Below are 14,738 nucleotides of genomic sequence, written 5' to 3'. Positions count from 1 at the left end.
ATCACGGTGTTTCTGGCTCAAACAAGATTTTCAATCTAGGTCTAGATCTTTACCTGGGACTCAGTTGCTTCCAAGATACTGCCAAAGGATCCTGTACACTTGAACAGAATTGGTGTTTATATGTGGTATTTCAGGCGGAGAATCCCTGACCCCACCCCTTCCTATCCTGCTCATACTCAGAGATTATCTTAACACCTTTTGTGAGGTAGAAGCAGGATTGCCTACACAATTTGCCAGGCTCAGTGCAAAATGGCGGCAGTAGAGCATCAAACCAAGGGCGAGGCCCTTCCAGTGCAGGCCCCTGTGTGACTGCAGGTCACACACCCAGGACCCTGGCCTTGGGTCTAGGATCATGAGGCAGGAGACCTGAGAATCTCCCCCTCCCATGGCAACTCACACAGCCCATGCTTTTTGTTTCCTTTGTTCACGCTTCCCAGTAAAATCTCATTAGAAGAAAGGGTAGGGTGGGTGGAGTCCAAAATTTCTAGTCTAATGTCCTCACTTAACAGACGATACAACTAAGGTACAGTAAAGCTAATGATTCATAGAACATTACACAAATAATTTCTGGTAGGGCTGGATGGGGAATTCATGTATCCTGACTCTTAACCCGTTACTCTTTACACTATATCATAATGAGTCCATATGAGAGAAAGACAGAGAGAGAGACAACCCCATCTTTTTAGTTTTTCTTCTTGCCTAACTGATTGGATATAATTTGAATAGGTCCTAGATGCTGCAATGATTGCTCTGACATTGTAAGTAGCTCTGAACAACAACATTATAACACTGTAAAATTAATAGGGACAAAGGCAATGTAAGTGCCAACTTCAATGTAAATAAAATGTCATATTTTAAACTTTTTTTCTCTATTTTTCTTTTCACGTCCTTGCTCTTCTGAATGCTATGCACTTGTTTTATTTTTTGACTGAGTGACCTGCGCCTAAGTCTACTGGGGTAAAATGGAAAACATCACGGAAGTTCTTCAAATGCTCCACTCACGATGCCTATTTAAAATTTCCATTTAATATTTAGGGATTGTATTTTTCTCATTCTGATATTTCCTAATTTTAATCATGTTGCAAAAGGCACTCAATTCAAAACTAACTTTATGAAACATCTTGCAAAGGAAGAATTTATATTAATTACATAATTAATTAATTATGGTTTTAGTAAATAAAAAAAAGTTCTTAAGCTTAAGTTAGGACTAGAGACCAAGAAACACTTTATTCACGGTTCATTTTGCTTTCCCATTTCACATATTACTTGTTTATCCCCCCACATGCCTAATGATGTCCTCCTACATGAGTTCCAGTTCTTCAGATTAAATGAAACTGTGTCACCTCTTGATAATATTCCATCCCTCACAGACCCTTCCAGCAGAGCCATTCCCACCTTCATCTGTCTTAACACGCAGAGCGACACACAGATGGGTCAACCAACTCCTTCATTCATACCCCCATTTCAAACCAGAGTGCCTATTTTATTAATTTGTTCATCATTTTTTTGTTTATTCGTTTATGCTTTGTTTCAACAAGCAACCTGTTTATCAACCATCGAGGCTGTATAAACACTGCACCTACCGAGGGGAAACATGGGAAAGAGCAAACTTAACCTGGACCCTCAAAAAGCCTCCAATCTGTAATTTTTTGAAATCTATTGTCATCCATTTTCACCATCATGTCTTAGGACACAACCTATACAGCTCAAGTAAAATGACACTTATCCCATGAATATGTTCACCCCAGGCTGTCATTATTGTCATTCTGGGAAATTTCATTACTCAAAAGATAGTCCGTGCAGAATCCTGGCCGCGTGGTGCTCTAATCTTCTCTAGTCCAACAACAGGGATGGCCAGCCACCCCTTGGTATGGCTAACCCTGGGACAATGCCATCTCTCTGAGCGAAACTTGGAACTTTCACTCTCTGATTTCAACCTATCGCCCCACCCCATCATTCAGGTCCTCATCCCCTGAAACAGGTACTTCATTGTGATAATCAGGCCCTGACAAGTCCCTCAGGCCATTTCACCCTTTCTGATTTTGCTTGCCTCAGTTCACCTTGAAGCTGGAAATCACTTCCATCCCCGCCCCTTGTTCTTGTGTCATTCTGGCCTTGCCAAACTAAAATCCAGCCCAATTTCTCTGTTCCTAGAATATAAAAAATGTTTAAAGAAACGTAAATAATTGTATAGCCTTGTTTCTGTCTATGTTATCAAAATAGGATATTCTTTCATGATGATAATTGAATCTCCATACATTGTCCACAGCAATTACTCTAAATTTCCATTCCTGAAGATTCCAACCCTATTCCCATTCCCATACTGTCAATTGATGATATCTTTTCCAACTTACTTCAAAGAGTGCAACTTAAATGATGTGAATTCTATCAACTACCTAAAATTCAACAGAAATTTCTCTACAACAAGTCTCCCTTCTTCTTTTGATCTTATTGCTAAAAAAGATGTGTCTCTGCCCACAGCCAAGGCTACCATCCAAAGCTATTCCCTCACAGCTCTTCTGATAACCTACTCCATCTTTCGCCTCATCTCCTTTTACATTTTCAGCCATTTTCGCTGTCTCTCTTTTTGCACAGAGGCATGTTCAACAAGCCTTTGTCCTGGAGAAAACCTTCTCTGAAATGTGCAGTCTCTTAAGTCACCTCCCTAATTTCATGTCTCTAATGTTTGACACTACTCTGTCAGAAACCCTCTTCAATACTGAAAACTTCTCAGTTGAACCTACATAGCTTTCTGTATTTCAAATAAAACATCTTAATCCATGTATTATTATAATCATTACTGATAATAATAATAATAGCTAGCAACAACTGAACATGTATTATGCCTAAAATTGTGCTAAACATTATACACACATTTCTTATTCATCTTCCATTGGTTTTTTTACCCAATTGAATGTAAGTCATTAATGACAGTGAGTGTTCACTATATCTTTCACGATGCCTAAAAAAATGCCTTGTACTTAGTAGGGTCTCCCAAATTGACTATGGATCTGAATAGCTAATGAAGCTATAATTGTAACTTTTGCCTTCATGTCATTGTGAGTTTTGTCTTTCCTAATGACATCATAAGACTTTGAATTCCTTAAGGATAGGACTATATCTTCTATTTCCTTTGTTTCTTGAACCTCAGTTCCAATTCAGCACACAACAAATACTATGAAAAGAACAAATGGAAATAGTTGAGTGGGTGTTAACAAGTGACAAATATTATTTGTTTATTTGGTTGTTATACAGGACAGAAGGAAAAAAAGATATGATTTCTGATGCTAGTCAGTGAACAAGTGAAGGAAAAATCTTTGAGAGCTTTCAACATCCTTATACACAAACACTGTAAATACTACTAAATCCTCTTCTACATTTAAAAAAAAGGTGCTAGATAAAGATGAAGAGAGATAGAAAACTAAGCTATTCTTTCTTAATCTTTCTATTTTAACTTCAAATGCAACCTCAGAGCAGTGAAAAGAAATGTGTCCTACAACTTGTCTGGGTAGTTTTCCAAGACGTCAAAGGAATTTAATTGGCCAAGGTTCTCAGAATCGACTGGTTAGTCCTTCCATTACAAATGTGTTAAATATTGTATTTTGGTATTCTAGAGAATTAATTAACTAATGAGGAGCCAGTACAAAGCCTGTACAAAGGGAGGAAATAGTTCAGAATGCATTTATTTCTTAATGAATAGAAATGGGTAAGCTTACTTGGAGATGCAAACAAACCAGAAAAATAACCAAGAGAGGGTGAGAATCTAGTATACGTTAGGCATTGTACTTGGTCCTTTAAAAATGATATACCATTTAATCGCTACAGTCAGACTCTGTAAACAGGGAATCATTATTTCCACTTTACCGATGTAGAATGAAGGCTTATTCTATACTCAGGTTCATGTAACTAGTAACTGGTAGAGACAAAATTCAAATGTAGTTTATCTGGCTCCAGAATCTAGAGCATCCCAAAACAACTTTTGCCTTTTTATCTGTAAAAGCGTTTATATATTATTCCTAAAATATTGGAAGCATGTTTAACGCCTGTTAGTTACAGTCAGTACAGTTAGTTCTTGGACAATAATTTTCTTGTGTTATATAAGATTAAGAACCGAGACCTCAACTGGCCTTACCCAGTTCCTAGATGTAAGGTGTTTTCCTCTTCCCAGCAAAGGAAGCAAAGATGCAGGTGGTTATTAATAGCCCTTTAAAACAAGAGTGCTAGATTGTTTAAGTAAAGGTAACTCTCACACAGTCAAAGAGGAAAACATCAGGGGCTTATTTAGGTCTTGATATGCACGTGGAAACACATGAATGCTAATGATCACCGTGCACCTAAGTTAGATCCTTGTTACTACTAGCATGTTGGCAAACTCATGTTTATAATGCTCCCAAGTTTTTCCATTTCTCTAATCTTCTTAGAAAATACCTTTTAAAACACACTCTTAAAAATTCTACATAATAGGGGCTTCCCTGGTGGCGCAGTGGTTGAGAGTCCGCCTGCCGACGCAGGGGACACGGGTTCGTGCCCCGGTCTGGGGAGATCCCACATGCCGCAGAGTGGCTGGGCCCGTGAGCCATGGCCACTGAGCCTGCGCGTCCGGAGCCTGTGCTTCGCAACGGGAGAGGCCGCAACAGGGAGAGGACCGTGTACCGCAAAAAAAAAAAAAAAAAAAAAAAAATTCTACATAATAATTTCATTCTGATTTTGAACCAGATTAATATCTGGAAGATGTGAAGTTCTTTGTGAAAAGGTGTTCTTTACGTGTTAAAGCATACATTAAAAAATTTTAAAACATTAAAACCAATATAGAAACATTAAATGCAATGTAGAAAGTTATTACTATAAATCAGGGCTTTCACTGCTTTATATGCTGTAGATCAATTTTGCTATGCTGCTAATCTAACTTTGCTGTAAAAAAGTAATGATAGTCTGTTTTTCTTTGCCTTTAACAAGTAGATTTCAGAGACTTAAACCCTGGTTTCACTCTCTGAAGATACTGGACTTAATCCCCTTCACAGGGAACGTTTTCACCTATTGTGACTTCCTTTCTCAGAGTCCATTTCTTCTCCACCTAATATTCGTTCATTCATTCATTTGCTCATTCATTCGTTCATTTTACCAGTCATAATGCATACCATGTGTGCTCACTGCTGTACTAGGCACTTTGAGGCAAACGGGGACTAGCCCTTTTATTAAAGCAAATATTTGGGGGGGCACATATTAAGGTCGTACTAATTTACCCCTATTTCATAGCTCAAGAAACTGCTTGTCTCCATGAAATTAACTAGGTGAAATATGTGCAAACAACATAAAGAGGAACAATTCAACATGCTAAAATTAGTGGTGTGCACCTGAGGGCTGTGGGATTTCAGACAAGGAAGAGATATATGTGGTTTGGGGGTGTTCAAGGATGGCCACATTAAGGAAATGGGAGGTGAGCTAGCCTTGAAGAACAGAAAGGTGGGTAGAATTTGGATAATTGGACGAATGGGAGTGAGAGATTAGGGTCTCAAGGGATAGCATGGGCAGAGATTCAGAGGTTGGTATAAATGTGATTCTTTTTTGATATTACCAAGGGATTTGGTCTGACAAGAATGCAACACTGTTGGTATGAAATGGACGGCACTCAATACCTGTCTGAAGAATGTGGATTTTGTCTTATAGGTACTGAGGGACAGTTAAAGATTCTAAGAAGGGAATTTGGACCATGAGAAAAGGGTTACAGGAAGAATGTGGACAGACTAAACAGAGGAGGACATGAAGGCTAGAGACGAGTCAAATGTAACTGAGTCTTCCTCATTTGGGGGATTGGAATAATGGGAGATGAAAATGTCTGATTGATTATTTCAGGTCTGCTGTCAAAACTATGTCAACCCAGAAATGGGAAAGGAAAGTTCAAGTGCTGTTTGTCTCTCATTTCTACAAAAACTCTTTCTGACTCAGGACCATTCTAGGGTCTGTGGTGAGAAAGTGGCCAAAATCCCATATCATTCCTGCCCTCAAATAGTTTACAATCTAGTGGAGAGAAACATACCTGAAGGTGACTATAATATGAGAGAGAATGACCCTCAAAAGAATGAGTGGTTAATCTTGAGTGGGAGACTGTCAGATGGCTTCCTGGTAGAGATGGCCTTTAGGAAGGTGTATGATGCTGTCAGGCTAAGAAAGAATGAGTGGTTTCTACAGATTTTAATTCAGCAGAATATACTAGGAAGGAGATACTTTTAGATTCTAAAAGACTACTCTATTCATTGATATGAACTTGGTTAAATTCTACTATGTAATAGATTTGTAGACTTGCATAGGAAATTTAGAGGTCTTTTCCTTACTTTCAGTTAGGAATGAAATTTGTGTGTTGAATATCCAGAAATAATAGAGACATTTTCTTTGACTTCCCCTGACAACTCATTCCAGTTAATAACAACACTTTTTATCAGAAAATATGCTTAACCTGTTTAAAATTTATCTATTCCAATGTGTTTGTTCTGCTTTGATTAAAAAAGAAAAATGTATCTGATATTAAAGAATTCCATATTCATTCACTAATAAAAACATATTTGTTGAGACCCTATTAATTTTAAGGCACTCTCATAGACAATGTGGTAGCCTAAAACCAATCTGTGTTCTCAGAGTTTGCAGTCTAATTTGGAAAAGACAATATATTAAGTTACAACACACTATAGCATCTACAGCAAGGTCAGCTGATTTGTTCTGTAAGAGTTCATTGGAGGAAGATATCACTATAGGTTGGGATGGCTGGAGAGGAAGGTCAAGCCAATAGCTTGACCTTGATCAGTAGGACCTATGTGGGGAGAAAAGATACTCCATTAATAAGCAACTTCAACCATTAAAGATGTCTTATTTCAATTCCACATGTTTTTAGCATCCAAAAAGATGCTAGGGATAAGAAGCAGTAAACTTATGGTTGGGAAGAAATATGTGTTATTCTCTAAAAGGCCAGAGTTCTAAGCTGAGAGTCACCAGTAAATTCCTAATTACCAAGTCCAATGTATTTGCTCAGCATTCTTTCAGTCGTAGTTATTTGAATCTTTTGATTCAATTGACCATTGTCTACTTTTGAAACTTTCTTTGTCTCCTGGATATTTAATTTTTTTCTCTCTTAATCTTTTTTCTTTTAATGAATTTGATTTTTCTCCTTACTCACCAGAAGCCCTGGCCTCAGCTTTCTACGTGTTTCAGTATATTTATTGTAAATGTCTTAGTCCCATGATGTTAAATACCATCTCACTATATTTGCATGACTCTCAAATCTTTATCTCTAGCCCTGACTTCCTGGGTTTCAATTCCTCATTTCCAATGAACATTCATATACATATATATGTGTATATATATATATATACACATTTATATAATTTTATAAGAAAATACTTGTCTAAAGACAAGCTCAAGGTCTTCTCAAAATTGGATCCTTTTTCTGTTTATCTAGAAATAGCAAGTATTTGCCATGTTCTAAACATGCAGATGTGTAATCCTGAAGCCATTTTGATTCCATCACCCAGAGAATCAATTGGTTGTTAAGAAGTCATGTTACTAATTTCACCACTGTCGCCACCCGAGGACAGGCTTTTTGTCACGTCACACCTGAATAACTTCAATGACTTCCAGTTGGTCTCTCAAAGTCTAGTTTTTCTTCACAGAAATCACGGTAGTATAACATGCCCCAAACTCTTTGGTTTGTTGCTTTACATTCTCCACTTACATTTAACTTACATGTCCAGCTTCATTTCCCATGAATTGCCTCCTAGGACCCCCTGATTCAGCCAAATCCTTTTACTTGCCATCCTCTGAATAGATATTACAATTTCTTTCCTTGGCTTACACACTCCTGTTCTGCTAGAAGGACCTTCCTCGCTCCTTCACGACTACTGAAAAGGAACTTAGTTCAAATTTCACCTCCTTCATGAAGCCTTTTCTGAATATTCACCCCATAGGATCGCTCATATCTCTGTAATTTGAAATAATTATAGTTCCTACTATTTGTTGCATATTTATCACATATTTTCACTTATTGTTTATTATTTTTTCTTGTGTGTTGGTCTCATCTTCCAAATTAAATAATAGCCATGTCTAAGATTTCCTGGTCCATCTTCCAGAACATGTGCACACAAAAGTGAATAGACAGAAGACACTCAATGAATACTTATTGATCTATTTATTGACTGAATACATATGAACTATAAGGAATAGTAAATAGTATGGGAAAAGGTGCATCTTAAGGCTATGTGAAGGAACATTCGAAATTGATTTTTAAATCTTCTGAATAGGAACCATTTTTAAACCCCACTTTAGACCTTAAGTGTATAAAACAGCTAGTAAATTGTCACTTTGTGGAACAGCGACACTTTAAATGCCTATAAAGTTAATGAAATTAGAGTTTATTTATGCTTGAGGTTGAAATTTAACAATTGTCTTTAAAAGGAACATGAAGCCATTTTTGATCCTATGAGTTGGGACATTACAGAAAGTATCTAATTTGTGGTATCTCTTTATTATTGTGTTTTTATAAGAAGTTATTTTATCTTGTTTCTATTTTACACAGTGATGGTACCCCTACAACATAGAATATTAAAACTAGAAATATTTTTAACAAGCAACTAGTGCAATCTATTCATTTTTCAGATGTGGAAACTGAGTGCCAAGAAGGGCAATTGACTTGCCCAAGGTTGCAATCTAGTTATTGCCAGAGCTGTGGCTAAAAATCAGGATTATAGGTTCCTAATTCTATACCTTTTCCATAATCCCATATTGTACAGTTTCATTTTTGTACCTTAAACTGACATTATTCAAATGAAGGAAAATTTACAATAGTTTTTTATTATTTCTCTTATTTTATATCCAAGAATGTAAATTAGTGCGTGGTAAGTTATTAATAAGAGCATTCTAAATAGAAACACAGCATGAACGGTCTATTGTGATGTGTTTCGACATAAGGGAGATATGAATATCATCTTAATTATTTACATTTCTAAAACTTCATAAAGCTGTGACTTGTTTTCATCGGTGAGTTGAGTGGAAATAGTCATGTGATTTTTTTTTTTTTTTTTTGGCTTTTGCTTTAGAAGTTAACCTTATACTGGGCATTATGGTAATATTTTGGATGGTGGTATGAAGGATTGTTTGAAACACCAAAAATACTTAGCCTTATCCAGGAAAAGAGAGATAAACATAGTAAGTCAGTGTAAATTTGCACTAGTGACGTGAGAGGGTGTGAGAGGAGATGCTGTTCAGTTTTTGGAAAAGAACATGGAAGGTCACAATTGTCCTGAAACTCCATTCTACAGCAGTAGCAGAATAAAACAAAGCACCACTTACTACCTTCCTACTGCAATTTTTTAGCTTCATTGAAAAGAAGTGAAATTATCTATTCTTTATGCAACTTTTGCCTGGAAAATATTATTTAGAGGAACTAGAAGGTACTGAGAAATAAAATGAAGATAGGATAAAATGGAACTCAGATGATCAGTTTTTATGAGGAACGTTCACAGAATTTTGGTTTGTCGTTCTGAAGAAACATTTTACAATCTAAATTACACCATATCGTTTGAATCTCAATGACTAATATCGGGGGTGACTGGAAGAGGCATATTATGTTACAATTTTCAAATTATATTTATGTAGTCTTTTAAAATAAAAATTACTACCAGAAATTTGCCCAACTCAGGCTTTGAAAAGATATTTTTAAAAATCCAGTTCAGTTTTCTTAACTTTCACAGGCAAATTAGGGTTTAAGAATAAAAGATATATTTGCTGAATAAAATACCAAAACAGAGAATTCTGATTTGAAACAAAACAAGAGAATTGTAAAGTCTGACTTAATTTTAAATCACAGACATACAAATGGATGGGTCAGTGTTTCTGTCCCTGACTCACTAAATCCACATGATGCAGGACAAACATGACCTTGGCGTGGTAAACTTACTTACCTGTACCATTGTTAACTGTGGTCTGGATCGTGGCTTCCGGCCCCATAGTGTCATAGTCTTCCTTCATGTCTTCTGTGGGGGAAGATTATCTTTAGCATTTGAAAATTGTAGAAAGGCTTACTATACTAAGCATGCCTACCACAGGAACAAGGAAGATTCTTTTAAAGGAAACAGAGAAAAGGCTTGTTGTAAACCTCTAAACAATAGCTTTGTTCAGGCAACTGAATGAATCCAATAGTGCTAGCTGCACAAGAACTTATTTACTTTAAGCATTACTGCAAGCTGTGAAAAACAGAGGTGCTTATTTGGGGCAAACGAAAGGCTTTTCTTCTAGTGGCAGTTCTAGTGACAAACAGGGGGAAAGATATTATTTTTTCAATAAGAGTCAAAAGCAACTAAGTATTTGTACTGACGAAGAGGCACACTGGCTGCTATGCCTCTGGTAACACTGGATTATCAGAGACAAGTCAGAATTTCTTATTTTATTTTCATGCTTTTTTTCCCTCCTTGGAGTAGCTATGATGGTGCTAATCTATGCAAGCGAAATTTTAAAGAACCTAATTCTACATACCAAAACTTGAAATGCCCAGTTTATAAAACAAGCATCCCAGAGGTACTGAAAACACCTGTTTCACTGTTTTATATAAACTTCTAAAACATATTTTCCTTATTCCTTTCCCTACCACTCCATAAATATCTTTCTTCCTTAGCGTTAACTCCCCAGTAGGGGAATCATAGTCATTTTCTGAGGAAAAACATAGCTATAAGAACAGCTCAATGTTCTGATGAAGATGAAAATATGTAACACTGAAGTTGAAGATCTATAGATGATAAAAGGTCATCTTCTAAAATTGTAATATTTTAAAATGGGAAGAGTCTGGAAAGTAGGAGAACTCTCAAATTTTCTGCCCACCAAATTGTAGAATATGTGAAGTCAGAGAAGGACAGCTGACAGTTAAAAATCCTTCAAGAAAGTAAATTAAACATGGACTTTTAAATTTTTTATTTTTACAATAACAATACTAATGAGAACCAAACATGATCCAGGATGAATATCTCTCTGTGATAATCATTTTGTTTAAAACAAGAGAAACTTTATAAATAGGACTCTGTGAATTCCCAAATTTATCCTGACCATTTTTGCTTATCACATTCTAGTCATAATTATTTGGTAGAAAAACAGATTCTAGCAAATGTTACAACAAAATTAAAATATATGTTTTTCAAGTAGTATCCTGCAGCATATCTGTTTATGGCATCAGAACTGAAAAATTATGAGCCTCTTAAGGTAAAGTACACAGATATAAATAGATGCTAATTTAATGCCACTGGGCATAATACTAGTCAGATAATTTGAATGATATTTGTTTAAATTCTACGACCACTTTAAATTCATTCTTGGCCCTGGACTTCTCCCTTATTTAAGGAATATTTTCACTGGGACATTTTGCATAAAACATTTACGAGTTCAATATACAGCAATACTTTATTGTCAATTATAATAATTGATTGGTTAAAAGCCTCCCTCATCTGATATTTTTATTAGTCTCTGCAAGGAATTAAATTAAGGTATTTCTGAGAAGTTCAGTACTAGATATAAATATAACTTTTGTGTCTTTCTTCCTCGCTCCTCTCATGTGATTTCTGGTAGCCAAGAGTCAGAAGAATCATAAGTTTTCCATCTGAGAGATCAAGTCACTGAGGGGAAAACAGTTAACAGCATTTTTTTTTTTTTTTTGCATAATGGTGGTAATGTTCAAGATTTCTGCTGCACTTCCTTCCTCATTGTCATTTTCTTATGAAAACGTAAAGAGAAGTTACAGGAGGTAGTTGCTTCCCAAATTATTAAATGCTGCGTATTCACATGTGTAGTTGGCACTTAGTAACACTTTAGCTATAACCCTCTTTTACCAAAGCTTGTGCAACTGAGATGGTGTCACTTTCACCCAGAATGTACTTTGCTTCAATTTACTGAGCATCAAGCTTTTTCTTTTTTGAACATCAAGCTCAGGTATGTATTTTAAATACTATGCCTATGCCTATTTAATTAAGTTTCACATGAATCCGTATTCAGAAGGACATCATAACGTGGGTTAGGAGTATCCCCCCTGAACTAAAGGCAATCCTGGCTGTCTTTCTGCCTCATGCCTAACCTTAAACATTTTTTCCCAAGACACCTCTGACTCAGCATACTGTGTCTAAAACCACATAGTATATTTGTTTTTAAAACACTTGTAAAAGTTTGCGTTTTCCAGTCACCCTTGGGATGAAGGTTTATAAAAATAAAGAGCACTTTCTTCCTCGAGATGAAGAATCCTTGAATAAGCAGAAAGAGGCCAAGATGCAGGTGATTTATTTAAGTCTGTGTCAATGATAATGATGTCATGGTTTCCAGCACACTGTGTCCACCCCATTGTGGGACGAAAGAATGTCAAGGACAATTCTAAACACAAAACTTTGATTGTGCTGGAACCGGAAAGGCACAGTAAGAACTCCACTGCGCTCTTCAGTGGAAAACCTGCATCCTGCAGACAAACTACAGAAAGCATGGGAGAGAGAGCAAAAGAGAGGGGGCTTATCTCAGAGTAAAGCTATGTGCTGAGGTATGATGGTAGACAGCCAGGCACCAGGGATAAAACACTACTAAATAAAACAGCACCAGAATTAGAATTATTGTCTATATTGTATGTTTTGAACAATAAATAAGAAAAATATTTTATCAGAAGAAAAATGTGTTATCTAAGAGTCAGGATAAACAATGAGTAGCTTTTTAAGACCAATTTCTTTTCATGAGACATCAAGGCACCACATCAGAGCACTTTTGGAACAATAAAAAAAAAGAACAATAAATCATTACTAATCATTAGAACCAGACAGGTAATAGCTGGGTAACTTTCTTGGTCCAAATAGCCAAATGAGATTAGGGATTTACATTTTATTTAATTATTGTGACTCCAGAATGCTAGCTTATTTACCATAAAGGTAAGAGCAGAGAACAGCCTGTTCATTTGTATCACAGGCACCATTAACTACAGGTGATAACAGGGTCTGTAATGCATTCATATGGATTATTGTATATTAAAACATTTGGAATTATGATCCATGACCAACACAAAAAACTGCCATGATCACAGACTACTACAGCTTGACATGGCTGTTTTGGCCCTTTTTCAACTACTGATCTTAATTTTTTTAAATTAAACTTTTTTTTTCCAGAAGTTTGGAGCTGTACATTTGTTATATCGTTAATCATTATTCCTTTAAGGGTGGAAATTCTAGTAATTGATCCTTACCCTTGATTTCTAGATATTAAAATTTAAAGCATCAGAACATTCATTCTTATAGCCCTGCATATCTAGTTCATTAACAAATATGAATAGCTAACACCAGCTCATTTAAATAGTATGTCTTACATGAGTTCTCGCCACACTCTGTTTCTGTCACACTGCTCCTAAGAATCATTGGCTCTTATTATACATGTAAATGGCTATCATAAAAATAAAAATTTCATTTAAGATTGTTAATGACTTCTGCAGCAGTCAGACTTCCTTTAATGATCATCCTCTGCCCCTAATTAAACGTATTTATCTTTCAAGCATCTTTGGCCGAGTTCTCCCTCATAGTTGAAAATCTAAAACCTTAAGTCTTAATGGATATAACGATACATGTTTATGTGTGGGCTTGCTGAGATTCAAGAAACCTTCACCGAAAGCAAAACTGGAAACAGAGTACAAAACTTGGCACAGTATGTTAGGAAAACGAAAAACAAATACACTACACTCAAACTGCCATCAGTCTTTTTTTCTCTTTTTTTCACATTTAATGTTCTTTAGTAGTGGAAGTACTTTTATTATCCTCCTTCCAGTACACCAAACAATTACTCTGCCTATGTTCGATGTTTTATAGTCTGTGACATCACAATAGCATACAGGTAGACTCTTGTACTTGTTTCCTTCCCACCCATTTCACCTATTTATAAAAATGCTATTGTTATATATATCGTGAGGAAAAAACACATAAGGTGGAGTAAATCATGATAGCGCTCACTGGGTCTTGGAACAGAGATTAAGGAGACATGAAGGTTTGAATTAGAAGGGTCATTAAAAAAATTTTACAGGCCACCTTACCAAGTAGAGATTAGCCGAGGGAGTTTAGGGGGATATGATTAATTGTCCTTTAGTTTGTTAATCATTTCCTACCTTGGTGATGTTTCATCCTAAGTGAATTTTAGACCATGACATTTCCATTTTCACAGTGGCATCTGAAGTTTTAGTTTGAATATAATTCACCTTATTTTTATTAGAGTTGGCCTTGGACCATTTCTACTTCCCCAGAGATTCCCACCAAACAGCAAGAATCATTATCAAGTACTTAGCTGTTAAATAATAAGAAAGAAAGCTACCTGACCAGGTAGAAGTGTGAAATCACATTCACACTTAACAAAAGGGAATGATTAGATGGTTGGATTACAATAGGAGGTGTCAGACAGACACTGAAACTACTGTTGAACTGACAGTTATTTGGTTTGTATCACTACACAAAACTTTCAAATACATATTAGTTGTGAGCTTTTACGTTTGCTTCCAGTTTCCATCCTGAGAGGATAGCTCTTGATGGTGTTGTATAATTGGCACATTGTACATGTGGTGCAAATCCTTCACGTTGTGTGTTTAAAATGTAGTTCATGTTCAACTTGCGTCCAGACGGAAACATAATCCCTTCCTAAGATGTCAGTAGTGCTGTAATGTGATAACACGACTATCACTTCATAATCTGTCACCAGCTTTGGTA

General features: G+C 36.1%; 1 protein-coding gene across 3 annotated transcripts in view; it reads right to left on the bottom strand.

Moving 5' to 3' along the window:
* ZEB2 (zinc finger E-box binding homeobox 2) overlaps positions 1-14,738 on the bottom strand; it is a 131,977-nt gene that overhangs the window by 28,263 nt on the left and 88,976 nt on the right. For 2 of the 3 annotated variants that reach the window (XM_022569672.3, XM_089916857.1), the window contains exon 4: positions 9,948-10,019. The exons of the other annotated variant lie outside the window; for it this stretch is intronic. In XM_022569672.3, the coding sequence (XP_022425380.1) occupies positions 9,948-10,019 (72 nt within the window). The remainder of the gene's footprint in view (positions 1-9,947; positions 10,020-14,738) is intronic. 3 annotated transcript variants of the gene reach the window in all.

The sequence above is a fragment of the Delphinapterus leucas genome, chromosome 8 (genome assembly GCF_059928025.1).
Source record: "Delphinapterus leucas isolate spDelLeu-1000000601 "Yukka" chromosome 8, BTC_Dleu_Yukka2, whole genome shotgun sequence".
NCBI classification, from domain to species: Eukaryota; Metazoa; Chordata; class Mammalia; order Artiodactyla; family Monodontidae; genus Delphinapterus; species Delphinapterus leucas.
Note: the sequence above shows the minus strand (reverse complement) of the source record. Positions and strands in the feature narration are given on the sequence as shown.